Source organism: Dasypus novemcinctus, chromosome 3 (assembly GCF_030445035.2).
Source record: "Dasypus novemcinctus isolate mDasNov1 chromosome 3, mDasNov1.1.hap2, whole genome shotgun sequence".
NCBI lineage: Eukaryota > Metazoa > Chordata > Mammalia > Cingulata > Dasypodidae > Dasypus > Dasypus novemcinctus.
In genome coordinates, this window is record NC_080675.1 from 104,026,090 (window position 1) to 104,052,186 (window position 26,097).

At 42.2% G+C, this 26,097-nt stretch overlaps 1 protein-coding gene across 3 annotated transcripts in view; it reads right to left on the reverse strand.

The window, feature by feature from the left end:
• Positions 1 to 26,097, reverse strand: part of RYR3 (ryanodine receptor 3) — a 506,364-nt gene that overhangs the window by 160,866 nt on the left and 319,401 nt on the right. For all 3 annotated transcript variants that reach the window (XM_071214091.1, XM_058293854.2, XM_071214090.1), the window contains exons 32-38: positions 24,498 to 24,663; positions 17,780 to 17,866; positions 17,182 to 17,408; positions 14,927 to 15,728; positions 12,187 to 12,387; positions 5,944 to 6,046; positions 5,001 to 5,138 (exon numbers count right to left, since the gene is read on the reverse strand). In XM_071214091.1, coding sequence (XP_071070192.1) covers positions 5,001 to 5,138; positions 5,944 to 6,046; positions 12,187 to 12,387; positions 14,927 to 15,728; positions 17,182 to 17,408; positions 17,780 to 17,866; positions 24,498 to 24,663 — 1,724 coding nt within the window. The remainder of the gene's footprint in view (positions 1 to 5,000; positions 5,139 to 5,943; positions 6,047 to 12,186; positions 12,388 to 14,926; positions 15,729 to 17,181; positions 17,409 to 17,779; positions 17,867 to 24,497; positions 24,664 to 26,097) is intronic.

Here is a 26,097-nt window from a genome sequence, read left to right on the forward strand (position 1 = left end):
GATGTTAACTGATGTGGCAGGAGGGATATCCTTGAAGGGGAGGTTGAGCAGAGACAGGACAACAGAAGGACACAGGCCTGTGGTGTCTGCCTTTGCTGGGAAAGTAATCAAATTGCTCCATTTTAGTTTCTATGTCTATGCATTATGGGAGATAAAATGAATATGAGGCAGGCTATACATATGGTATGTGGTATTTGTGTTGGTGAGTTATGACTTATTTTGCTGGTGAACAGTAGGTTTTTTCCCTCCTTAACACTAAATATGTAACTTTGAGGTGGGGGAGAATTGTAAGCTATTCAGTGATGGAGCAAGAGCTGATGTGAGTAGCAGGTTTGGAGCCTGGTGGGTTTAGGGTTGCCTCCAGGGTCAACTCTAGCTCTGCTCTTCATCAGAGCAGGTCCTGGTGACCTTCAGTAAATAACAGGGGAGAGCAGGTGCTATCCAAGGTCAAGACTGCCAAATCTCAATTCTTTGAGACGTAGTGTTGTATGGCAAACAGTGTAAGGTTAGCAACAGAAGAGTGATGTTCACTTCCTTCAGACAGTTTCAACCATGCTCACCTAGAATTGAATTCTTAACTAATGTCACCCAAAGCTGAAATGCATTGGTCACCACGAGGTCTTTAATCATATGGACCAGATACCAGCAGGGAGGTTACTTCTCTCCTCACATTTTTCAAGAGTATAAAATCCCTTGGGTCATTTTTTTTCATAGACAGAAGAATAAAAACACTCCCATGGGGGAAAGCATTCAGTGAATGACAGAAATCAGGTATCAGATTTGATCTGCAAAGTGGCAGGTATTTTCATTCTGCTAATTTTAGAGTTTAGCTTTAAAAGGGGATGGTTCTCTTCAGAAGGAATAATTCAGTGGCTACACATTTATATTCAAGGAAACTGCTTAAACTGCAGCATGTGGGAAACACTAGCCTAGAATTAATAGGTAAAATATTTTCTATATCTATGCCTAGGGAATTTTCTGGTTTGGTTTATGAAAAAAAAAAAGAAAAAGAAACTTAGTATGGCGGCCTGCTACTATGAGGTTGTTTTATTTTTTTTTAAAGATTTATTTTATTTATTTCTCTCCCCTTCCCCCCCCCCCCCCCCGTTGTCTCCTCTCTGTGTCCATTCACTATGTGTTCTTCTGTGTCTGCTTGCATTATCAGGCAGCACAGGGAAACTGTGTTATTTTTTTGTTGTTGTTGCGTCATCTTGCTATGTCAGCTCTCTGTGTGTGCGGTGCCACTCCTGGGCAGGCTGCACTTTCTTCACGTGGGGTGCACTCCTTGTGCATGGGTCACCCCTATGCAGGGGACACCCCTGCATTGGTCACAGCACTCATTGTGCATGGAAGCACTGCGCGTGGGCCAGCTCACCACACAGGTCGGGAGGTCCTAGGTATGGAACACTGGCCCCTCCACATGGTAGGGGGATGCTCTATCAGTTGAGCCACACCACTTCTCTACTATGAGATTTTTACTTTTTCATTATCATGTGGTCTTTTGATAATCTTGTAACAGCTTTCACTGACAATGTCACTTGAAGTTAGTGTAGACAGACATGCAAATCCCTGCAAATACTGAGCTGTCTAGCAGAATTCTTACTCATTTCAGGATGCTATTCCTCCCCCTTTCCTAGAATAGCTGAGGTTTCCCTGAAGGTCATCTGACCAATACAAACTGCTCAGAGAAGAACTAGCAGAGTGGACTTAACACCACTTTCTCTGAAAATGCTGAGTCCAGATCTTTACTTGGTAGACTATTATTAATAGATGTCAGGGGAAACGGACTTGGCCCAGTGGTTAGGGCGTCCGTCTACCACATGGGAGGTCCACGGTTCAAACCCCGGGCCTCCTTGACCCGTGTGGAGCTGGCCCATGCGCAGTGCTGATGCGCACAAGGAGTGCCGTGCCACGCAGGGGTGTCCCCCACATAGGGGAGCCCCACGCGCAAGGAGTGCGCCCCATAAGGAAAGCTGCCCAGGGAGAAAAGAAAGTGCAGCCTGCCCAGGAATGGCGCCGCCCACACTTCCCCTGCCGCTGAAGACAACAGAAGCAGACAAAGAAACAAGATGCAGACAACCGTGGGGGGGGGGGGGGGGGGGGTGTGGATTAAATAAATAAATACATAAATAAATCTTAAAAAAAAAATAGATGTCAGATTTTTGACCTCTGTTTAGTTCAGATTTCCTACATACAACAATGAGTCACAATAATGAATTACTTCACAGATGTAGTAAGCTAGATAAAAAGACAATATGAGAGAAATGCTGAAGTTTTTTGTTTTTTTTTTCTTTTTGCCAAGCATCTTGGTACAATGGAAAGAGCATGGAATTAGTCTGAAGACCTGAGATCAAGTCATAGCTTTGCTCATTTTAGTGTTGTTTTAGGCTAGTCACCCGGAAATTTTTCTGGTGGAATGAATGAATGAACAAATAGCCCTTAATTCTTCTGAGATTTTCCTCTACACATGGAAGAGTGAAAAAAAAAAAACACAAAACACAAAATCAATAGCAGTGAATTAATATACACAGAAATATTTGGTAAAATGTCAATTCACAATAGAATGTTATCATTATCTACATTTTTTAATATCTTATTGAATGTAAGGGTAAGAGAAAATGGATAAACAATAACATGAACAAAGTTACCTATAATTTAAAGGAGTTTTGACTCCTTCATTGCAAGCTGATGTGCATTCAGAAAAGTTGTCTCCATTTGATCAAATTTAAAACAAGTGGGGTGGGGTGAGGGGATTAAACCATTCCCAAGACTTGCTCTTATAATGTCAGTCCTGAGTGAGGAGACCATTGTTTCTGGAAGATTTGTCAGGGAGTCCATATGCTGACAACCAGGCATACTTGACCACTTTGGCCATTTCCTCTTTTTCAGGGACCCTAGGACAGAATACTTATGACACAAAGCTTGATGCTCTCAAAATTCTACTTCAGGAAGTGGAAGCATCACAGGGTGAAGACATGGAGTCTCCTACTGGGACGGCCTCTCCGTATTGCACATCCTATCAGACCTCTGATCTAATACCCTGAGGTTTGATGGAGCAGTGCTGACAGGTACAATCTTTGGAGCCCAGACACTATTCTTAGGGTTAGGGAGACCTCACAGAGCCAGATTGTAGGTGATTTCATCTGCTAACTACATTTACTTAAAGTGAAATGGTCCCCTTGAAAGATACCCAAGTTTCATGACATATTGTGGGCATTAGTCAGTCAAAGGGGTGCTGATGCAAAATACCAGAAATTGGTTAGTTTTTATAACGGGTATTTATTTGGGGTAAGAGCTTCCAGATACCAGGTCACAGAGCATAAGTTACTTCCCTCACCAAAGTCTATTTTCACGTGTTGGAGCAAGATGGCTGCTGACGGCTGTGAGGGTCCAGGCTTCCTGGGTTCCTCAATTTCAGGGTTTTGCTTCTCTCTAGATTCAAGGTTCCTTCCTTCCCAGGGCTTGCTTCTTCCTGGGCTCAGGGTTCCTCTCTTCCTGGGGCTGGCTTATCTTTCCTCTGTGAGCTTACTTCCCAGGGTTTCAGCTTAAGGCACCAGCATCAAACTCCAACATCAAAACTCCAACATCAAAAACCCTTGCATCAAAAGCTCCAACTCTGTCCTTTGCCTTGTCTTTTATCTGTGAGTCCCCACCCACCAAGGGGTAAGGCCTCAATGCCCTAATGACATGACCCAATCAAAGCCCTAATCATAACTCAGTCATACCCAGTAATAGACCAGATTACAAACATAATCCAATATCTATTTTTGGAATTCATAACTACATCAAACTGCTACACTGTGTCAGAAAGAAGCATCTACTTCAAAATAGATTCTTGGCAGGTAATATAAGAGACATATGGGTAAGCATGCTCTATTTTTAGTTCTGCTTTGGCAGTAACCACAAAAGGAGTTTAAACTAATTTCTTTGTGTCTTTAGAATCCTGCTGGCATGTTCTCACCAAAGACCCATCCTTTCCATGTTGATGTATAAGACTGATCAAGGGTTGCCAGGGAAACTGCTGCCAAATACCCCTTCTACTTTACTAGAGGCTTCAACACATCTGCTGATTAATGGTGAGGATTCTTTCCCTTTAGAGATATTCTGATGAAGAGGAAAGGTCAATATAAAGGACAGTAAGATGCAAGAACCCCAAAATAGTATTTTCAGACAAACTGATCATATCTTGACAATCTATTGTTCTAATCGATGATTTATTCTAAGATAAATGTTCTAAGATTAGTAGGAACAGGGAACAAAATTAAAACAGGGACATTCCTTCTTCTTTAGACACATGAGAAATTCGCTGAATCTGTACTAAATACCAAAATGATTGTATATAATATTCAGAAAACCATCCTCTTGAAATGTTAATGGTTTAGAGTCAGTCACTGTTCTGCAGAGCAAATTATGATCTTGTTTCAACATGGGTCAAAATGGTAGGAGTCATCTATACTTTAAGGATTTGAGAAATGAATTTGGAGGAGGCTTGGCATTGGTGAAAAACAGAAAGTCAAATCCTCTAGGTTGCTGTTATCAAAATCACAGCCAAGACCAAAACAAAAACCTACATCCTACTTCCTTACCCCCATTTTACTATTATTTTACTTCCTCAATGGTGCAGCTTTCAAGGCTAAGCAGCTACCAAAAGAAGTGACAGAAACAACAACGGTTAGAAGAGGAAGACTACAGAAACACAAAGGAAGGAAGAAAGGAAATCTACTTAGAGGCCTTTTTGATTAGACAGATAAGAGCAGACCCACCAAGCAATCACTCCCTTAAGGTTCAGAAGACTGATATCAGGTTTCTTAAATCAGAGGAAGGTCTTAGCCTAAATATAAAACACAAACTATCATCAATTATGACATAATGAGATGCTTCCTTTGAAGCTAAATAACCCATTGTCCCCTTAAGGAATCTGTTAGACAGCCAATTACCTTAATTAATTCCTCAAAGAGCACAGTGTTGGGGTGCTGTGATTGAAAGGCACTGTCACTTACTAGGGCACCTCTCCTCCTCTTCTGGTGGCTGCTCCTTCTCTGGCTTGGGGGGACCTTTGATTTTATACACCAAGGCCCGGAGTTTTCCAGTCCAGGTGGTGTCCTCCGCCTCCTCTTCCTCCTCTTCTAGGGGAACCCCTATCAAGTCACAGAACAGAGTGAAAACCTTGACCAGCATAGAAAATCACTGTGGGGTAGAAAGAACACACAGAGACAGCTTCTTAGCCTTCTGGAACTCTTCTTTCTGAAGATATTATAGGCAGTGGCCTCCCATAAATATTCACATACATAATACCTTCGGGAAACTTTAAAAAAAAAAATTATTTCCTGTATACAAGAATACTAAGTAATTTCAATGCTGAGACTTAACGTTTTCTAACTCACACCCAGAGTGTCTAAAAGAGAGTGTTAACATTCAGTTATTTCAAATGAAAAGATAATCTATTATACATATATTACTTACTCTGCCCATGTACAAACAGTGCAAATGCTGACAGCCACTTAAAATCAGCAAAATTGGGATTACTGGCTTAGAATTCTTGAGGGCAGAAGTTAAAACACTTTTATCATTCTCATAGTGAATAAGCAAAGGGGATGAAAATCTTGGCATGGCTGGGAGCAGAATCCCAACTACCTTATTTCAAGTAAACTGGGCAAGGCTTATACAAGGATTAGTTAAGTTCTTTCCTTCTCCAGATACCTGTCTCCTTCCCCTAAAATTCAGCGAAATCTCTTCTGGGTAGAAGGCAGTTAAGTTGTATATTCTGTCAGAATTATTGGTTTCCCCTCTGATTGTGCAAGCAGTTTGTATAGTATCACTTCTGGAGAAATTAGTATTCTAGTTATTTCAAATACAAAAATAACTTTCCAACTTCCTTCTAGCTACTAACAAAGGAATGAGCAACAGTCTTCTCCTTGATAAAGCCTTCTCTGGGGAGCTTACCGCAGTGAAGGAGAAGATCCTCATGGAAGTCGTAGAGCTCCTCCCGAATCTCGTAAGGGCAGGGGCAGTTCTCTCCCAGTTGAAAGTTAAGAAGCATATTGATCTTGGCAAGACAAAAGAAGAAATGTGTAGTTGGTTCTCACTATCCATCAAGAGATCTCAGATCTCGCCTTGGCTATTTACCTAACATTGTTTGCAAATTTTATTTAATTCAAATGAAAAATTTTTTTTGTAAAGATGGCCAACATTTAAAAGTAGCATTCACTGTTTTTCCTGGTTACAAAACTAATTTATTAATTGTGCAAAATTTGGAGGATACATAAAGAAAAGTTACTGTGATCCTACCAAAAACAGTATTTTAGGTAATAACTTTCAATTTTTTATGTACACACATACAGATTAGAATCTTAAAATAATTTTTATACCAGATTTTTCTACTTTATTTTGAGCATTTTCTCATTGTTCTAACCTAATTTTTAATACTTACATTATATTCATCATACATATGAATAATAATTTATAGAAAATTTATATAAAATTAACCTCCTGGTATATCTAAACTCTTTCCATTTTTTAAATCATTATGAATAAACTTCCTTTTATATTATTTTTGTTCACATCTCTGATTATTTTCTTAGGATAAATGCCTAGAAATCAAATGTCTGGATCAAGGGGATTGTACATTTTAATGGCTTTTGATATAAATTGCCAAACTGCTCTCCAGAAATCTCACAATTTGCATTATTACTAGATTTATATGAATGTGTATTGTCTTGCCATAGCCATTAATGAGTTAACACATTTCCAAATATTTTTCAGTTTAATGGGTGAAAAATGTCATGTAATAGTTCCCCCTAAATTTGCTTTAACTGACAAAGCTGAACTTTGATTTTTCTACACATAAAGATGATTTTCACTTCTTTTATGAATTTCTTGTATATATTTTTCCTCCATTTTCCTACTAGGCAATTATACTTTTAAAATTAATCAGTGAGTGATTGGCATACTTCTAGATTATTGACATTTTGTAATAAATACTGCAAATATATTTCTCAATTTTCAGTGAGATTTTAATTTGTTTACAGACTTTTTTTTTTTTCATTTTTGTTTCATGTTTATGCAGTTAATCTCGTTCTTTTCCTTTAGTGTCTTGTCCCAGGGATTCTTAATTGTTTCTGTGCCATGGGCTCTTCTAATGGTTTGATGAAATCCATGGATTGCTTCTCAGATAAATATTTTAAATCCATAAAATGAGGTAATTAGGATTATAAAGGGAAACATTGAAATCCAGTTATCAAAATCATAAAACAATTGTGATATAGTAACATATATACTTCTTTATTAATTCCTTAGATAAAAAGATCTGGTGACAGGTCTCATATCCTCTAGGGTCTTAGATATATTATTACCATTATAGTGTGATATGAAAACCTGTGTGATTTCTGTTAGTGACAGTCAGGTCCTTGGTTTATTGAGTTTACTAATAACTGAAGGAAATACTATCAGATTAGTGGAAAGTTGGTGAAAAGAAAGCTGTAATTCTTTTTCCACCCAGGTTTCTAGACCTCTGAATTCCTTCCACAGACCCACAATCCCAGGTCAGTGAGTATCTGGAAGGACTGAGGAAGTAACTAGAGGTAATTGTGTCCATTTTGCTGTCTCAGAAAGGGTAACCCAAACACCAGACAAATAAGCATTTTCTTTCCTGTTTAGGATTTTTAGGCAAAAAAGTTATAATCTCTTCTGTTAAACCATGAACATTATTTAACATTGTTAGGAAGAACCTTACTCAAAGCTCCTACTGTAAATTAATTTTTAAAAGAAGGTAGAAATATTGTTTATAATAAAAAACCATAAAACAATTTAGGAAAGTAATTGCTGTGGCTTGTATCACAATATGAAATTATGGTAACCATATCCACACCATACACTGATAACATTGTTTATTAAATAAAAATAAGATCCAAAGATCTGGTTTCAGATACTGAAAACAAATTTCTTTACTGACAGGTTTTGTCTTTTGGTGAAAAAATTTCAGAAGCAGTGACCAACCCAGACTGCAGGGCATAAAATGGAAAGAAAAGCTAGCTGACTTGTCAGCTGCAAGTCATGCCCTTTAATGAAGCCCTTTTGGAAGTGAATGGCTGGCTGATTCTGCTTGGCTCATCGACCAGCAACCAGGGGAATAATCTTAGTTTTATCTTCTTTTGCTCTCAGTTACATTCCCCAAGTAGGCTTTTTATCTATCTGAATACTCTGTGGATATAGGGTAAAAGTTCTATTTTCTCTTCAATGGATATGGAGCAATGAGATAATCATAGCATCTTTTTTAAACTGTAATTTCCATGTATCCTATTTTTGAAGTTATTTTTGCATTGCTGCCCTCTGAAATTGATCTCTCTTCCTTATATCCTTTGATTATATCAAATTGTAATAATGTATTGAACTCTATGAGTAGGTTCCTATTAGAAGTGATTTAATACTCTGGGAGAGGTAGTTGATGGGAACAGCTACCTTTCATAGCAGTTAGCATCCCTTCTTTCATTTTATCTCTGGATCAGCACCACCTGGAAACTTTCTGTGATAGTTTGATATTACTAATGAATTCCAAAAGGAGATATAGATTATGTTTATAAACTGGTCTATTCCTCTGGGCATGATATCCTTTGACTGTATTTGATTCAGCTGAGATGCCTTTGATTAAATTATGTTAAGATTAGGGCTTTGATTCAACCACATTATTAGGGTGACTCAGTTTGAGTCCCTGCCCCCCTTCGTGGGCTATATAAACAGGACACTCAATCAAGGAGACAGATAGAAGGAGATAAATGGAGAAGAAGAGAGGAAGAGAGACAGCTCTACAGACATGGCAGAGGCCCCAGGAAGAGAGATGAGCCATTTGCCTGACAGTTTGCTGCAGAAGAGACCAGAGCCCTGAGCAGCTGAGCAGGTCTAGAAAGAAATGAGCCCTCCAGCCTATAGCTGAGATCAGAAGCAGCTGGGCCCATGGAGACTTAAGAGGAAAGAGGAAGGTCAAACCCTTGCAGAAGGTGCCTGCCATCTTGCTTCAACATGTGGCAACAGACTTTGGCGAGTAACTAAACTTGAGGTGAACTCTTAAGGGCCTTATAACTGTAAGCATTTACCCCAAATAAATACCCTTTACAAAAGTCCACAGATTTCTGGTACTTTGCATTAATACCGCCTTTGGCTGACAACACGGTTGCTAATAGTGCAAATTCTTGGATCCCACTCTGTTGGTGTGAAGCTGGGCAATCTGCATTTTATTAAGCCTTTCAGATAATTCTGATGACTGCTCAAGTTTGAGAATCACTGGTCTAATACACTTGGACAGAATTTCTTGACTTATTCTGAAATGAGTCTGAAAAGATTGGCCAGAGGATTGTTGAGAAGATTAAATGAGGAAGTGAAAGCAGACGCTGGGAATGGCAGAAGAGGAGGAAATGAGGCAGGATGGGGAAAGTAAGGGCAGGAGTCAAGATTGTCCTTTTGGGAGCAAGGAACATGAGACACATCCATGGGGACTAGTGGTAGAAGAACAACTTGAGGGAAACGGACTTTGGCCCAGTGGTTAGGGCGTCCATCTACCAAATGGGAGGTCCGCGGTTCAAACCCCGGGCCTCCTTGACCCGTGTGGAGTTGGCCCATGCGCAGTGCTGATTCGCGCAAAGGAGTGCCCTGCCACACAGGGGTGTCCCCCGCGTAGGGGAGCCCCACGCGCAAGGAGTGCACCCATAAGAAGATACGCCCAGCGCGAAGGAGGGAGCAGCCTGCCAAGGAATGGCGCCGCCCACACTTCCCGTGCCGCTGTCGACAACAGAAGTGGACAAAGAAACAAGACGCAGCAAAAAGACACAGAAAACAGACAACTGGGGGAGGGGAGGGGAATTAAATAAAAATAAATCTTTAAAAAAAAACAAAAAAAAACCAACTTGAATCTTAGCTGGATTAAGGTCATGCCAGAAAACATGTAAACTCCATTCACTGGGTCACTGACAGAAGCTCAGAGAACATGAAATGGGGCAAATGTGCATACTTCTAACACTACTACCAAAGCCAGCTCTTACTGCTTGCAGAATCAAATGCTTTCTATGTTACAGGCATTGTTCTAAGCACCCTAAAGGAATTCTCCCATGTGATCTTCACAAAAACCCTGGCAGACAACCAGGGGAGGGGGGGAAATTAAATAAATAAATAAATCTAAAAAAAAAAAAAAAAAAAAAAAACCCTGGCAGAGATATAAACATTAACCATATTTTACAGATAAAGAAACTGAGACCCACGTCCCGAAAACGCCTTCACATCTCATCTCTTCCTCCCGTTCCCTCATGGCAGAAGGGGTTCACTGCCATGACAGATGGCCCTTCTTTGGAGCTGGTGTCTCTGCGTGATGGAATTGGACTCAGAGGGGATCTCTTTTCACAAGACTTGCATGCTACTTTATTGGAATTGTAGTTGGTGCTGGGTTTAAGATATATGTAGGGGATTTGAATCTCTGGACTGATAATATGACACCCAGGCCCAGAGCCTCAACAGACTTCAGCTCCTACACTTTGATTTATTGGACTTACTCCACTCAGATAACATGGAGTTGAAGAAGGTCAACCACCACAACATGGAGCCTAGAGTGTCTACAACTAGAAGCGGGAGGAGTGCATCCAGTATCCATGTGGAATCTAAGCCCTCACTTGACATAGGTGTGCAATGGACACAACCAATGCAATGTCCACAGAGAAAATGTGGAATGGGTGTGGGAACAGTAGCCATGGGGGCTGCTGGGTGTAGGGAACGGGAGGAAGAGATGAGATGTGGAACCCGTGGAGTGGGGGGCGGGGGCGGTGGGGTTGAATGGGACCTCATATTTTTTTTTAATGTAATAATGTAATAAATAATTTAAAAAAAAAAAGAAACTGAGACCCAAGACCATACGGCGAATCATGGGGGCCCAGAATCTAAAACTAAAGCCGGGGCTGTAATCACCACACCATTCTGCCTTCCCATTATTCATAAATAAAAGAGCCAGCATTGGCCCAGTGAAATGGGGAAGAGGACATTCCCACCTGATACATTCTAAAAGCAGCCTGATAACACTTGTAAAGCCTTCAAGAGTAATACTTGGAAGGCGATTGTGGAAAAAGCATACTCACGGGTTTTCCTTGGCACTGCAAAATGATCTACTCCCATCAATCCAAAGGGCTTTCTCATTTTGCCTCTAGCAAAAAGATAATACTCTTTGCCTACTCTTTAGCGAGGCCAGTATCATTCAAGTGAATCTTTTCAAAGTCGAGATATGTGGCACATTTTCAAGCCAATATAAATATCTAGGTCCTATAAAATAGGGTAGGAAGTAATTGGAACTAGGTGGTTGTACCATTAATATAAAATAGTGGTAATTATACTTACAACAAATTATGGACAGGCTGTTTATTAAATATATATAAGATCCAAAGAACTGCTTTCAGAGACAAAAAACTAATTTCTTCACTGAACGATCTATCTTCTCTTTTGAATACCTAGGCCAACCAGCCCGCAGGTTGTAAGTGAGCAGCAGGGATAAATGGAAACCATTCTTCAACAAGATGCCTCTTTTCAAAGCAGCCATTCCAAATAGGCAAAAGTCACTATAAAGTCAGGAGTGCAAAGAACTAATACCACACATCACAAAAGATGGCTCACTTGCTGAATCTGGCTCTCCAAGCTTCAGAGTTGGGATAGCTTTGGGGGTGGGGGTGGGGGGATTCAGCAACAACGTTTGGACACCTGAGATGAGGAAGGCTGTGGAGTAATCCTTGTAAATAGGGTAGGTTGACTAGTATCTGTTGAACTCTGATAGAGACGTAGTAACTTTTGCAAGGGCTGAATTCTTAGAAGAATTTAAGTAGTGGATCCTTGCTGAGGTGAAAACTGAATTCCAACAGGGATCTCGACTTTGGCTCTGTGAAAGGCGATAGGTAGGAGTGGGCTAGAAAAGGAAGGAATCCCTGGCCTATGTGCAATTCAGAAAGGGTTATTTCCCCACCCGCCACACTTGGCTGATATTCCTCACTGGTTATTAGCATAGTGACAGATCCATAGGCGACTAGACCTGCCCCCGCTGTGGAGGTGGTGGTGATGTTTTAATTCTCCACAGCTCTTGTGGCTAGACTAGACATTATACTGGTTTCTCAGGTCCTGGCTCTGTGGGTCTCAAGTTCTTCCACAGCAGGGGGATGGGGCTCTCACCTGCTCCTGTGGGGGCGAGCGGAACTCCCTGGTCTTCCGGGCAGTCAGGGCGGCAGACATGTTCAGGGCCTGCATGAGCTCGTTGTAGCGGAACTTCTGGTTGGCCTGCAGCTTGGAGACATAGATGTCACCAAATGCCACAATGGCCTCTACTCGGTGCTGCAGCTCACAGTCGCAGAGATAGCTGAGGAGCTCACACATCTGCAATGCAAACATGTATGTGTGTTTATATATTCACACTTCATGCGTGTTGGTGAAGCAGCGATCGTCCTCATTTTACAGATAGTAGCACTGAGACTTAGACAATTTAAGTAACTTGTCCAGTGTCACACAGTTAGTAACCCCAGAGACCAGCTCTTAACACTAAGGCCAGGGTACAACAGGAAAAGGAATTCACTAAAGACAGAATAAATCTACCCATGGAAAGTGTACAGCATTTCCAAGAGAGTGTTTTCCTGGGGCTCCAAGGTCAGTACAAAAAGCAACCAAATGGAGCGCTTGCTCCTTCCTGAAATCTTCCAAGCTTTGGATAATGGAAATCAGAGACTTTGGTTCCCCTCCCCATCTTTCATTGTCTTTTATTTACCTGCACTGTTTTCTGTGATCAGGTCTAGTCTTATTTCTATTACAACTTATACCAACAGCAACAACAACCCTAACTTATGGAACCCTAGTTCTTTGTGAGACACTTGTGGAACTTTATCTCCTTTAATCCTCAGAGTATCCTTGATATTTTCATTAAAGCAGAAGTCCTATTAAACCATCTCCACCTAAGCACCACATGTGGTTAACGGACACTCCCTGGCCCATTCATCTGTGCCTGTGAACACTGTCCCCTTGCAGGATAATCTTTGGTCTATCTGTACACCTGCGTTCCTTCCAGGCAAATGAGGACCCAGAGCTTTATGCCTGACATTTGTTATAATAACTATACAATTTAATTAAATAATATGTGCACCAATGAAATATGAAAACTAAGTGGAACATCTGTGAAACACCTATAAAAGGCAGGTTGTTCTAAAAAAAATCATGATGATTGCATGTGAGTTAAATACAAAAAATTATGAGAAAAATCATAAACATCTAGAAGCATTTTTCACTTCAGCCACTTTCCAAGTAACTTTAAATCCACAGACTAAAAACACCCGAAGTACCAGTCGCAGATGGGGTTATCTATGCAAAAACAAAAAAAGTACCAGCCAGTGGACCTGCATTAAAGAAGAGATCTTGTGCTCAATATCATTAGCCATTGGGGAAATGCAGACCAAAACCACAGTGAGATACCACTTCACCTGTGTCCAAGTCCCAAAAATGTAGGATGTCTATTATTAAAAATAAGGAAAATAACATGTGTTGCTGAGATTACAGAGAAATAGGAGCCTTGAAATTGTTGGTGGGAGTGAAAAGTGGTCAGTCACTATGAATAACAGTTTGGTGGTTCCTCAGAAAGTTAAACAAAGAATTACCTTATGACCCAGCAATTCCACATTTAGCTATATACCCCAAAAGAATTGAAAACAGGGATTCAAACAAATATTTGTACACCAAGGCTCATGGTAGCATTAGTCACAGTTGCCAAATGTGGAAGCAACCCGAATGTCCATTAATAGATGAATGAATAAAATGTGGTCTATACATACAAATGGAATATTAGTCAGCCATAAAAGGGAATGAAGTTCTGATACATGTGACAATATAATGAATCCTGAAGATATCATGATGAGTAAAATAAACAAAATTATAGATATTGTATGATTTCACTTACATGAAATATCTAGAATAAGCAAACTGAAAGAGACAATGTAGATTACAGGATTCTAGGGGCTGGGAGTAGGGTGGGGAGAATGGGAGTTATTGTTAATAGGTATGGAGCTTCTGTTTGGGATGATGAAAAAGTTTCGGTAATGGATAATGGTGATGGTAGCACAAAATTGTGAATGTAATTAATATCACTGAATTGTACATATGAACATGGCTAAAATGGGAAATTTTATGCCGTACATAAGTTACCACAATAAAAATTACAGAAAAAAGAGAAAAAAGGTATTGGCTCTATCTCAACAGAAGACTTCCTTATGTTTTAATGAAATATTTAAAGTAGATACATAAAATTTGTTGCGCTTCTCTTGTAGACGCTATAAACTCTATATAGTTTGATGAACTAAACATCTACCAATTCTAGCACATTAGAGAAGAGCTTCTACTATAGATTACTTGTTATATTTTATAAATATATTTCATATTGTATTTTATGTAAACATACTTTAATATTATGCTCTATTATATTTTCATCCATGTTTTATAAATAATAAAGCTCAGGCTCTGATAGGCCACTGACTTGGCACCAAATGAGGGCAGCTGACGAGTGGGACCACCCGTGAGCCAGTTCCTGCTGGCTTACTCCTCAGCCTAAGGCTCCTCCCCGTGTCCAGACAGCTATCTCACAAGGGAGCCCTCTGGTCCCAAAGGGTACGAGATAAGATCTGGTGCCAGAAAAACAATGCCAAAGCATGTGCTTTACTGGTGAGGGTCAGTATTTTAATTTTGGTTTGGGGAGTAGGAGGGAGTGTATTCCATGTTAGAAACAAGCGCAGTAGTAGGTGCCTCTCTCTGAGCACCTCTGTGCAGTCTCTTAGCATTAGGTTTAGGCCAGAGTCCATGGTCCCCTCCTCACCACCAGGCTGCACTAGCTCCCTCCCAGGCCCTTTCCAAGGGCATGATCTTTGCCCCTGTGAGTTACCTGCAGCTTGACGGACTCGGGTAATCGGGTCTGCAATAAGCCTTTGACTGGAGCCTTTGACTCCTTGCTCGCCTTTTCCCCAGCCTCCACCGCCTTTTCCTCCACCTGGCTCACTTCCTCCTTTTCAGCTCCCTCCTCCGTCTCTCCCCCTTGCTCCCCAAACACAGAGGGATCAACCAAGAGAAGGATCTGCCGAACGTCATCATCATCAAACACCCCCATGACCATCAGGGTTCCAATGAGTTTCAGCACGGGCACAAACTGGAACTCCACAGACCCCCCAACAGGGTCTCGGATGTGAGCCCCACTGCACTGCACTGCCTCGGTCAGCATGCTCAATGCCTTCATCTTCAGAATCTCCAAGGGAATCTCAGGACTCTGCTTCTGGTGCTCCTCACTAGTCACCACAAAGCAAGGGGTAGAGAACCGGAATCCTGGCTTGAGGCATGTTCTCAGGCCCACTCCAGGCAGCCCATGCCTCTTGGACTCATCTGGGTACAAGCGGATTTTCCTGGTGGTGCTGGTAATGGGGATGATGTACTCATTCTTCATCATCAGCTTCCTCTCCTTAGCATGGGCCAGGTGGATGCTGATGAGCAGGTCATAGAAGCCAGATCGGAGGAGGCCAGGGAGGTACTTGTTGTCAATGGCATAGAAGAGCTGGGAGAGGTCCACATGGCTGCACAAGGCATAGGCTACTCGGTTGTTTCCCAGGGCGCACACGGCGCTGTAGAGTCTCAGTGTGTGGTAATGGAACTGCATCAAGTCCTCCTGCTCACAGAGCTCCAGGATATCCACACACCTGAGGATGGACAAGGAATCAAGCACTCCATGGGGAGAAGAATGCGCTAGAATTCAGTGCAGTTCTCTCTCTGCATCCCCTGGGATTTCACCCAACCCAACAAGGACAGAGGGGATGAAAGGAAGGAGGAGTCTCTGGCACACTTGCTCTTATAGGTTATCATTCCTCTCTCAGCTCTGGTCCATATCCCAGCACTGAAAATCTACCAATTCTAATGACAAGTCTCTCAACTGACTTACAATATCTGGAAGTCCCTGCTTATTAGGGAAAATACCAAAACTCCCAAACTGAAAACATCTGTATGTATATGGCACAGGTAAGCTGGTCCTCTGATTTGTAGGTTCAAGTGAATCCTCTGTTCCCTGATGTAAGAGTCCCTCAGAAGATGTAGCCCCAGGTATCTGTCAGCCTACTGTCTACCTTATCTGAATAATCTCCAATTTTCCATCATCCATGGGGCTTTCCCTTCCCTGAAAGCAAACACACTTGCACTTTTCCATCAAGGGAGGAAACACTTTGCATCCTGTGATCAGCAGCATAATCCATTTTGCTTTTTCTTCCCTGACTTTAGAGCTCTATTTGGCTGTGCTGCTTGTTTGCAGGTGCCCAGGACTGTGTAGTTCCTGAATTTGCCTTACTCTCCCTGATTTTTACCCATCCTGGATCTGAGCAACTTCAGGACAGGCTTACTCCACTGGGCTTCTGGTCTTCCCTGCTCCTTTCCTGCACCAGTCTGTCCTGCTGCTGCCCATATTTAGTGGAACATCTAAAGGGGATGCATACCTCCATTCTCCCCTTCATTACTCTGCTGTGTTAGTCAGAGAGATGATGGCAAAATAATATCCACAAAAAGAACATTCATTTAATTCTTACTGTATACAGAAACTGTACTAAATGTTTACCTCCTCCATCTCAGCTTTTCTTCCCAGCAACTCTCTGGGTGGGCATTTCTCTCATTGTATAGATAAGGAGACTGAGGCTCTGGGTGAATGAGCAAATCACCCAAGGCCACAGAGCCAGGAAGCAATAGAGCTTGGATCAAACTCAGGCCATAATCCAAGGGTACCTCTTAACAGGAGCCTGATTCTTGGTTCTCCAAGTCAAGCTAGGCATGCCTTATTCTTTTCCTCTTTGTCATAAATAATGTATATTGCTTTGCCATTACATTTTCCATTAAAGGTATAGAAATATTCCCTGAGCCCTGGAATTAGGAGCTATAAATGAAGGTCCTGTGGCAGGCACATCACAGTGAAATTCCTTGCTATTTCTAAGTGAATAATGAATGTGGGGAAGGAAAAGGATAGAAAGAGGCTTTGGGACAAATCAACAGTAGTCTTGGGACTAAGTAGGGCTTTGGGACAATGAGGATGCTTCTACTACTCTTCTGGGCTTGTTGGCCCCACCTCACCTGCCCCTCAGATCTGCCCTTTCCTTTCTGGGGTCCCTCCAGTACCTGTTCTCCTCTGGGATATGGAGCGCCATCATCTGCAGGGGCTCCAGGCACTGCACCACCCAGCCATGGCGCTCGCTCACCCGCTCCGTCTCCACCTTCAGGAAGCTGCTGGGCATGCGGCTCCACAGCACTGGTTGGATGGTTTGGACATCCAACCGAGGTGGACACTGGGGGACTGGGTTCTTCTCTTCACTCTTAAATATGGCCGCTGACAGGGGCATGGCATTCTAGGGCAAGGCAGAAAGGCATTAGGGAGGAAAACACATGCAATAGAGATGGTCAGTCATTGAACAATGTACCTGATTATCACTAGAGGCAGACATGCATCCAGGGGATCTCTAAGAGCTTTACCAGTATTACTTAAGACTTTGCATAGTGGTTTGTATGAATGTTATGGAATTCTTTCAGCACCCACTAGAGGAGGAGGGAGGAAGGAGAGATGAGAGCACAGGATTAGAGAGCATTTCATAGGCAAGTGTAGGGTACAGGGACACTAAAGCTGATTATGAGAAGGAATAGGACTTTTTTTCCCCCTCTTTTCCTTCTAATGGTCAATGCTGCCTTCTGTTGTCTGTTCAATGAGGAGACAGAAAAATACCTTCAGCTTCCCAAGTTCAAACTGAAACAAAGAAGTGCTTGTGGGTTGCAGAAAGACTGCTGGAAACACTTTGGTATTGGGCTCCACCTGGAAACCAAAACAAATCGAGAGGTTTGCCCAGAGTTATAAAACCATAGCTGGCTAAGTCACTGGGTGTTTTAGTCAACAACCTCATTCTAACCTGGGCTGAAACTGGACAGCTAGCTGGCTGGTCATTCTCCACTGCTCAAGAATCCTCCAAGACCTGGTGCCTATTAGTAGGTATTGTCACTGCTCCCCATCTTAAATTCTCTCTCCTTGGGGAGTACACTCTCACCACCTTTGGCTTTCTCTCTCAGGTAACTGCAGCCAACAGTTTTCTCCAGTGCTTAGGAGGACTGTCACAGGTGGGGAACTACTAAGTCACCACCCAAGGCAATGCCTGCTTAAGGTCACTGAACAATGGGATGTGCTTGCATTTCACAGAGCACTGGCATAAGTAGTGCCAACTGGCACAACTGGCACAACTAGGAGGCTGGCATCACCATCATTCCTGCCCAAAGAAGATGAATACAATCAAAGGTGGTCAGGTGACTCAGAATTATTTCTGAGGGCAAATGGACATCAGTCAGACAAGCACATGGAGAATGAACAACAGGATTTCTCAGGTTTGACACTACTGACATTTGGGGCCAGGTAATTCTTCATTATTGGAGGCTGTCCTATGCACTGTAGGATTTTCAGGTGCATCCCTGGCCTCTTCCCACTAAATGTCAAAAGCAGCACCCCCATCATCACAGTCATGGTTTCCAAAATGTCTCTAGACATTGCCAAATGTCCCCTGGGGGACCCCAAAATTGTCTCCAGCTGCTGTTCTATAAAGAGAGAATGAATTTCTCTGGGACTTTCCCTACACCCTTCTCTCTCTTTATAATTCCAGTTCTTGTGATAAATGATTCTGGAGTCACAGATTGTCTTCTAACTGCCATTTACATGGACCATTTGATTTAGTAAATTGTGACAACAGGGGCTCCACTTACCACTTTCTCACTATGCGGTAGGATTAAAAAAACTTTATTTTGAAATAATTTCAAATTTGTAGGACATTTGTAAATGTAATACAAAATCCATACAGAGAACTGCAACATACCCCTACCTCCTTATACTCATATCTACCAACTTTTAATATTTTGTCACATTTGCCATTTCTTTCTATAAATCTAACCACCTATCCAACCCATCCAACCATCCATCCATCCATCCTGCTGCAAGGCTTTATTCAGAATCAAAGCAGACTCTGGGTTATCTGCTATTACAGTGCTTGAAAGGGAAAGTGTTTCTTCATGGAAGAAAACATTTAGTCCACCCACACACTGGAACTTTGTCTTTAAGCGAATTCAAACATTAGGAAATGTTTGCAATTCTCTTTACCTCCCAAATTAGGGTGGATGCAGGATGCAGTTGCCCTAAGGTGACTCCCAATGAGCCACACTTGTGTATAATCCCCTTCCCTGGAAACTGTGACTTATTTCTAGCTGATGGCAAAGTGATGGGATAGCCACTTCTCTGATTGCGTTGCATTATATAAGCCACTTCTCTGATTGCGTTGCATTATATAAGACTCCACCTTAGCAGACTGAAGAGAGGGCTTCTCCTGCAGGCCTAGGAGAAGTAAGCTGTCATGTCATGATAGAGCCCTATGGAAAGGAACTGCGGGTGGCCTCAAAGATCTAACAGTGGCCCCTGATTGATGTTCAGCAAGAACATGGGGTTCAGTGTCACAACTGTAAGGAAAGGATTTCTGCCAACAATCATGTGAGCTCGAGAGAGGACCCCAAGCTCCCAAATAAGAATGCAGCCTAGCTGACACCTTGACTCAGCCTAGTGAGAACCTGAGCAGAGGACCCAGTTAAACTGTACACAGACTCCTGACCTACAGAAACTGAGAAAATAAACTCGTGTCATTTTAAGCCACCAGGTCTGTGGAAATTTTTTAGATGCAATAAAAATAGATATAGCAGATTTTCTTTTTGTAAGAGTGTTTTGTTACAGGCTTCCTTTAAATTATGAATTTCTTAAAAGTATTTAGATGTATGATTTATAAAAAAAAATTTTAGGCTCTAAATGGTTTTAAAGATTGCAGGACTAGAGTAATCATTAGCTCAGGATGATACATGGCAGACTGGTTAAAACCTACCTGCACCCAGTATATGGGTCTTAGTACATGGCATAGGGCTCCTATTTTGGGTATAAACATTTGGTGCTGTAACTGTCTGGCTATGCCTGACATAAGATTTGTAAGAGAAACCCAACAAATAATTATTTAGTACCTCTTAGATGCCTGCTTTGTGCCAGACCCCGGGTTTAAAGCAGTGAAAGACACAAATATGAAAATCTGATTTGGTGCTGTTCTGGGTCTTTGGCCATAAGGCAGGAGTCATCCCTGGTCTAGCCCCCAGATTTTCCCAACTGTCACTGTGTGACATCTAGAAGAGCCTGTGGCCCTCAAGTCACTGCAGCCTTCAGCAGAGGTCTGAGCTGAGGAAACTTCAGCAGGAAGCCCACGAGTGCTCAGTTGGGACTGACAAAAGTACTCATCTGAGGGTGGAGCCATTGCCTGAAAGGGGTGGTATCTTGTTTTTAGGTCCTTCATGACTGGTCCCTGCAAGTTTCATAAACCACCCAGCCAAACTCAAGGGTCCTCCTCGAGCCTCCCTACAGAAAGTAGGTGCTTTGAAGGCATCTGGGATTTCTAGGCTGGGTTTATTTATACCATGCAGCATACACTCCCACTGTGCTGAACCATGGGAATTTCTCTTTGATCGCTAAAATAAGAAGGAAACACAAAGTGTGGGCTCCTGAGGATGTCCATGTACACAGGGTAAAAGCAGCAGTTGGCAGTGTGGTAGGCAAAATTCTAGATACCCACACACCCGTTGCCCCTGGTGGTACTCTTGTGGGCATGTGTCATGTTACTTGGCAAAAGGGATTCTGCAGATGTAAGAAAGGTTACTAATCAGTTGACCTTAAGGTAAATTATCTGGATGAGCCTAATCTAAACTCATGAGCCCTTTAAAAGCACAACATTTTCTCTGGTTGAGGACAGAAGGGAAAGTCAAAGAGTATGTGAAGCATGAGGAGGAGTGGCCACATCCTTGCTGACTTTGACTATGGAGGCGTGACGTGAGAATGAAGGCGAAGGCCTCTAGGAGCAGAAAGTGGCCCCCAACTGACAGCCAGCAAGGAAACAAGGACTCAGAACTTGAGACTTATACAACTACAAGGAAATTGATTCTGCCAACAACCTGAATGAGTTGAGAAGGGGATTCTTCTCAAGCTTCCAAATAAGAGCCCAGCTGGACCAACACCTTGACTTTGGCCTTAGAAGAACCGAGTCAAGCCCCCATGGGCTTCTGACCTACAGAACTGCAAGATCATAAATGAATACTGTGTGTGGTAACTTGTTATGCAGCAATAAGAAAACTATTGCAGGTATTGCCTCAGTGCAGTCAGCCAGTCTGACAACAAATACTGAGCACTCAATACTCCATGCACTGTGCCAGACACTGCTCCATGCACAGGAATGTACCAGTGAACATGAGAGACAAGCTCTGCCCTCAAGGAGAGTACATTTTAGAAGGGAAGACTGCATGCTAACAGCATGTTCAGTGAGCCTAGATTTGGGGCTACAGTGATGGGCCATTTTTTCCTATTTTTTTCTTACAGTATCTTTCATAAAAGGCTGATCTCTTTTGTCCCTAAAATAATAGACATTTTATTTCTAATCATGCGTGAAGGTCAGGACATGAGTATTGGCCTGCACTGAAAGCCAACCCTTCTTGTAAATCTGTATCTCCTAGCTGGCTCAGTTTGCTGAGTGGTATGACAGGGGTAGCAATCACCAAAGAGTATCTTTTGATTATACATTTTATTTCTTATTTCTCCACTGATTACATTAAGTGAGACAGAAAAACAGTTTTCAAATTGCATAGTGGTATTTAATGGGGAGGTCTAGAAATATGGCTTGAGAGAATCCTCCTCTCATTATTTTGGTTGCTGGTCCTTTCTGAATAGAAAGCCAGTGTATAAATATTGCTGCCCTGCTCCTCTCAAGATAATTGAAAAATGAAAATGTCTACAGCTTCAGAATAACAATTATCCCACTGCCAGGAGCCCAGACGCCCAGCATGGACATGCTAATGTTTCCCATGGAATGAGAAGGGGGCTGGCTGGGTGTGTGCTTTCTGAGTGTCCATGGCATGGAAACCTGATACTCTCCCATTATGGCAATGTTCCCCAGGGCTGGTCCTGTGACTGGGTAGGTTGAGAAAAGTAATCAGGATTTATACACATAGGGGAGAGGAAGGTACCCTGGGAAGTAGGTGTCAATATGCAGCTCAGATAAGACAACTGACCAGCTCAATGTCACTCAGGAATTGGTCTGAAAGATGGGATGAAAATTGTTTGCAATGTCTTCATCTTTGTGGTAACATCTCTTCCACACTGCTGGCTCTTCCCGGAGGCAGACAACTCACTACTGCTGTGAATGCCATTTTTTTCTCTTAAAGTTTTTTTTTTGGACCTCCAAAGCCCAACTAGGCTTAAACGTTATTAGATGCTTTTGAGCTCTCTGCAGCTCAGGGAGGACCCTTCAGTCTAATTCATTTCAAAAGTTAATGGGAAAAGTTAATGGATTCTGAAGGACAGCAGCAATGTGTATAAACATTTTCTCAGGGGGCTGGGGGAAAATGGAATCAGGAGAAAGTACTGGAGGAATATACTTTACTTTCTTCCTCAAAGCCTGGTTTCTCAAAGACCTTTTACAGAAAATGGCTGTTTGAGCCCTAGCTGCTGGAGCAAACTTGCTGGGTAGCATCGATGATTGGTTAGACAGGCATGATGCTTGGTTAGACAGGCAGGCTTCTTCCTGAAGTATTTCTCAAACTCTTTCATGTATTAAATGTTACTAATATCACTGTAAAACTCTAAGAGGATGACATAATGTGACATTTTCCAAACTTACTTGACCACAGAATGTGCTTTTAAGGAGGAATATCTTGAAGATTTGTGTTCTAAGATACTCAGCCACGTAAACATTGGCTTTAATAGACTGGAATTATCTTTGTATCATCACATCATCTGGAAGAGCACTTTGCAAATAATTGGTTTGTGTTGACTGATGAGAAGTTTTGGGGGTTCTGAGTGGAAAGTCATAGCCAGTGTTTACTGGTCATTGTTTCCTCAGGGTCCCATGAATCATTTGGATTGCCACAATTCACACACCACTGTTTAAATGAGCAAGGCTCTTGACAAAGGTTTCCCATGGTTCCCTTCCTCCCAATTCTCCTTTCTCAATGGAAAAAGTAGGGACTCTTTGACTTGGTCTTTGACTATGGTCAAGAGCGGGCCTTCTAGTTTCAAATATAATCTACAAAACACTTTTCAGCCATAAGTTATTGACTTTAAGTCTTTACAAGTTAGGCAAGGATGGCAGCCTTGATTTTATAGATGGGGCAACAGAGTTCTGGAGCAGGGAAGAGATAAGAAATGGACCATGCTGAACGGTGGGCTTGAAGACTCGGTAGCTCTCTAGGCTACCAACCTAGGTTAGCAGCCTTCCCAGGGAGCTCTTTTTTGAGCAAATTGCCCTTCTCTGAGCCCACTTTCCTTCCCTATGGTCACAGAAACCAATGCTACCAAAGTACACATTTCCTGATGGAGTAAATCCCAAGTGCAAGCAATGGGCCACAGCCTGCTTTTCAGCAGCCCAATAATGGCTTTGGCATCCAGCAGAAGCAGAGTGATCGTGGTAGAAGAACCTTGGCCTCTGACCTGCCTGTCTATCTTAGTGGCCTGTTCCCTCCTTCTCACCAGCCTATTTCTAAACCATTTAATTGCCAGCCTGTTTTTGTCAGGGATGTAATTCTGAAAGTCACACATAATCAGCCTACCATGGGGGCTTTAGAAGATAAAAACCAAATTAAGGCACTTCTAAGACTCCGACTGGAAGGCCTAAACAAGGCAGAATAAAGAAGGGAAGATTGAAATTTTTCATCTCTAGAAGAAATGTTATTTTGTTTGTGTAGACACGAGATATCTATCATGGATGGAAATGCTGCTTAAAGGAGATCTGGCATCTCATGGTTAATTACAAGTAAATCTACCTACATATAATTGATGGGTTTCCTCAGTGTTTATATAGAATTTCACAGTCAATGAAGTAAACACCTTATTTACATAAACACAGTTTTTAAAAGATCTTGTAAAGGATTCCTAGGGAAATGTGAATAATATTTCTGCAAAAAGAATACCTCTGGAAAATTCACCAGTTTGTATAGAGCTATATTTTTTAATATATAAGTTACTTTAATGTGGGGAGTCTCTTTACCTTTCAAACCATAGCACTTTGTATAGTGCCGGCCACATGAAAGTTACACAAGAAATATTTATCACATAAATAAATGACCTTTCAGAGCCCACCACCAAGGAAAAGATTTTTCATCCTCTAGAATGATCACCTGCATATCTGATCAACCAATACAAATATGTTTTCCATTTTTTTCTTCTTTCTACAGTGTGAAGTCACATTCTTCCTTTCCCTTTTTGTTTTCCTTAATTGTTCTATGGACTCATCAACTTGATATGCCAACATGAGGATGTTGCATATGGAGAATAAGGAGCACAGCTGTAAACGTTCAGACCTGAGACTTTACTGCCTCTGCCCCAGAAGCTGCCCTACCTGGTAGCAGGTGCCGAGCTCCTTCCCATTGGCCGAGAAGGACAACATGCCCATTGCCAGGTCCACGAGGCAGCCAATTTCCAGGTCCACATTACTCCGACTGGATCTTTGGGAATTGGCCACAATGTCCCCACCCCAGACCATGTAGCAGTTGCTGCGTTTCACACTAGAAGCCAAAGAGAAAAGAAAAGGCATAGAATCTGGACTGGGGCAGTTTGGAATCAGTCTAAGGAATGAAATGTCCCAGAGACCTTCTGGAGCTTTCTGACACCCTCAATATATATATATATATATATATATATATTTTTTTTTTAAGATTTTTATTTATTTAATTCCCCTCCCCTCCCCCGGTTGTCTGTTTTCTGTGTCTTTTTGCTGCGTCTTGTTTCTTTGTCTGCTTCTGTTGTCGTCAGCGGCATGGGAAGTGTGGGTGGCGCCATTCCTCGGCAGGCTGCTCCCTCCTTCGCGCTGGGCGGCTCTCCTTATGGGTGCACTCCTTACACGTGGGGCTCCCTTACGCGGGGGACACCCCTGTGTGGCACGGCACTCCTTGCGCGCATCAGCACTGCGCATGGGCCAGCTCCACATGGGTCAAGGAGGCCCGGGGCTTGAACCGTGGGCCTCCCATGTGGTAGATGGACGCCCTAACCACTGGGCCAAAGTCTGTTTCCCTCAGTATATACTTTATCTTAAATGAATTCAGTCAGCTTCAACACAGCTTACCCAGGCATGAACCACTATTCAATTTAGTGATGTGGCAATCTATAAGACTACCTATCTTCAAAGAGTCCAATTCAGATAATAGGTCCCTGGCTCAATGTCAATTCACCTTTGTGAAACAGTTCATAGGGATGTTGTTATTCCCACTTTAAAGGTAGAAAATTGAGGCACAGGGAAGGTGACCACCTTAGGCAGAGTTATATAGCAATTTGGTATAAGAGGCAAGGATAAAAATCAATCTGGGTTTAGAGTCCCAGTCGAGTGTTGAGGGCAAAGCTATAAAATGCTTGAAAAAAAAAAAAACCACGTCCATATTCCCTAAGATGGCAGGCCTGGGTCCAGAAAGACTTGCAAAATAGACAAAGTTTGTCTCTGATACCCTCCCACATTCCTATCTATACCACTGTTTCCGTTCCAGCTCCCTAGAGTTCTGATCCTTGTATTTTTAGCTAATTACCACCTTGATGCTTCTCTCAGTTAGCTGTCTACCAACCTTCAGAATATAGAATTTGGTTATAGGCATTTATGTTTGAGAGCAAACCACTAAAACTCAAAAAGCCTTTAAGGCTCCCAAGTCTGCTCCTTAGCTGTAGGATTACAAACCCTGGGCAGGTTTTGAAGAAGATATGTAGGTAGCAGAGGTGATTCCTAGAGCCCCTCACCATGGGCTGTGGGTAAGGGGCTTCGGGTCTCCTCCTAAGCCTGGTCCTGGTGTACATCATCTGAGGGCTGGGTTTCTTGATTTAACAGTATGTGATTTTTCTCAGGGTGAAATGAGAGCATGATACTATGCCTAATCCTAGAGCAGCTCCTTTAAATTCTGAAGTCAATCTGACTAGATTCCACTTGGTTTCCTGCTGTGACTCTGTGTGGAGGGCAT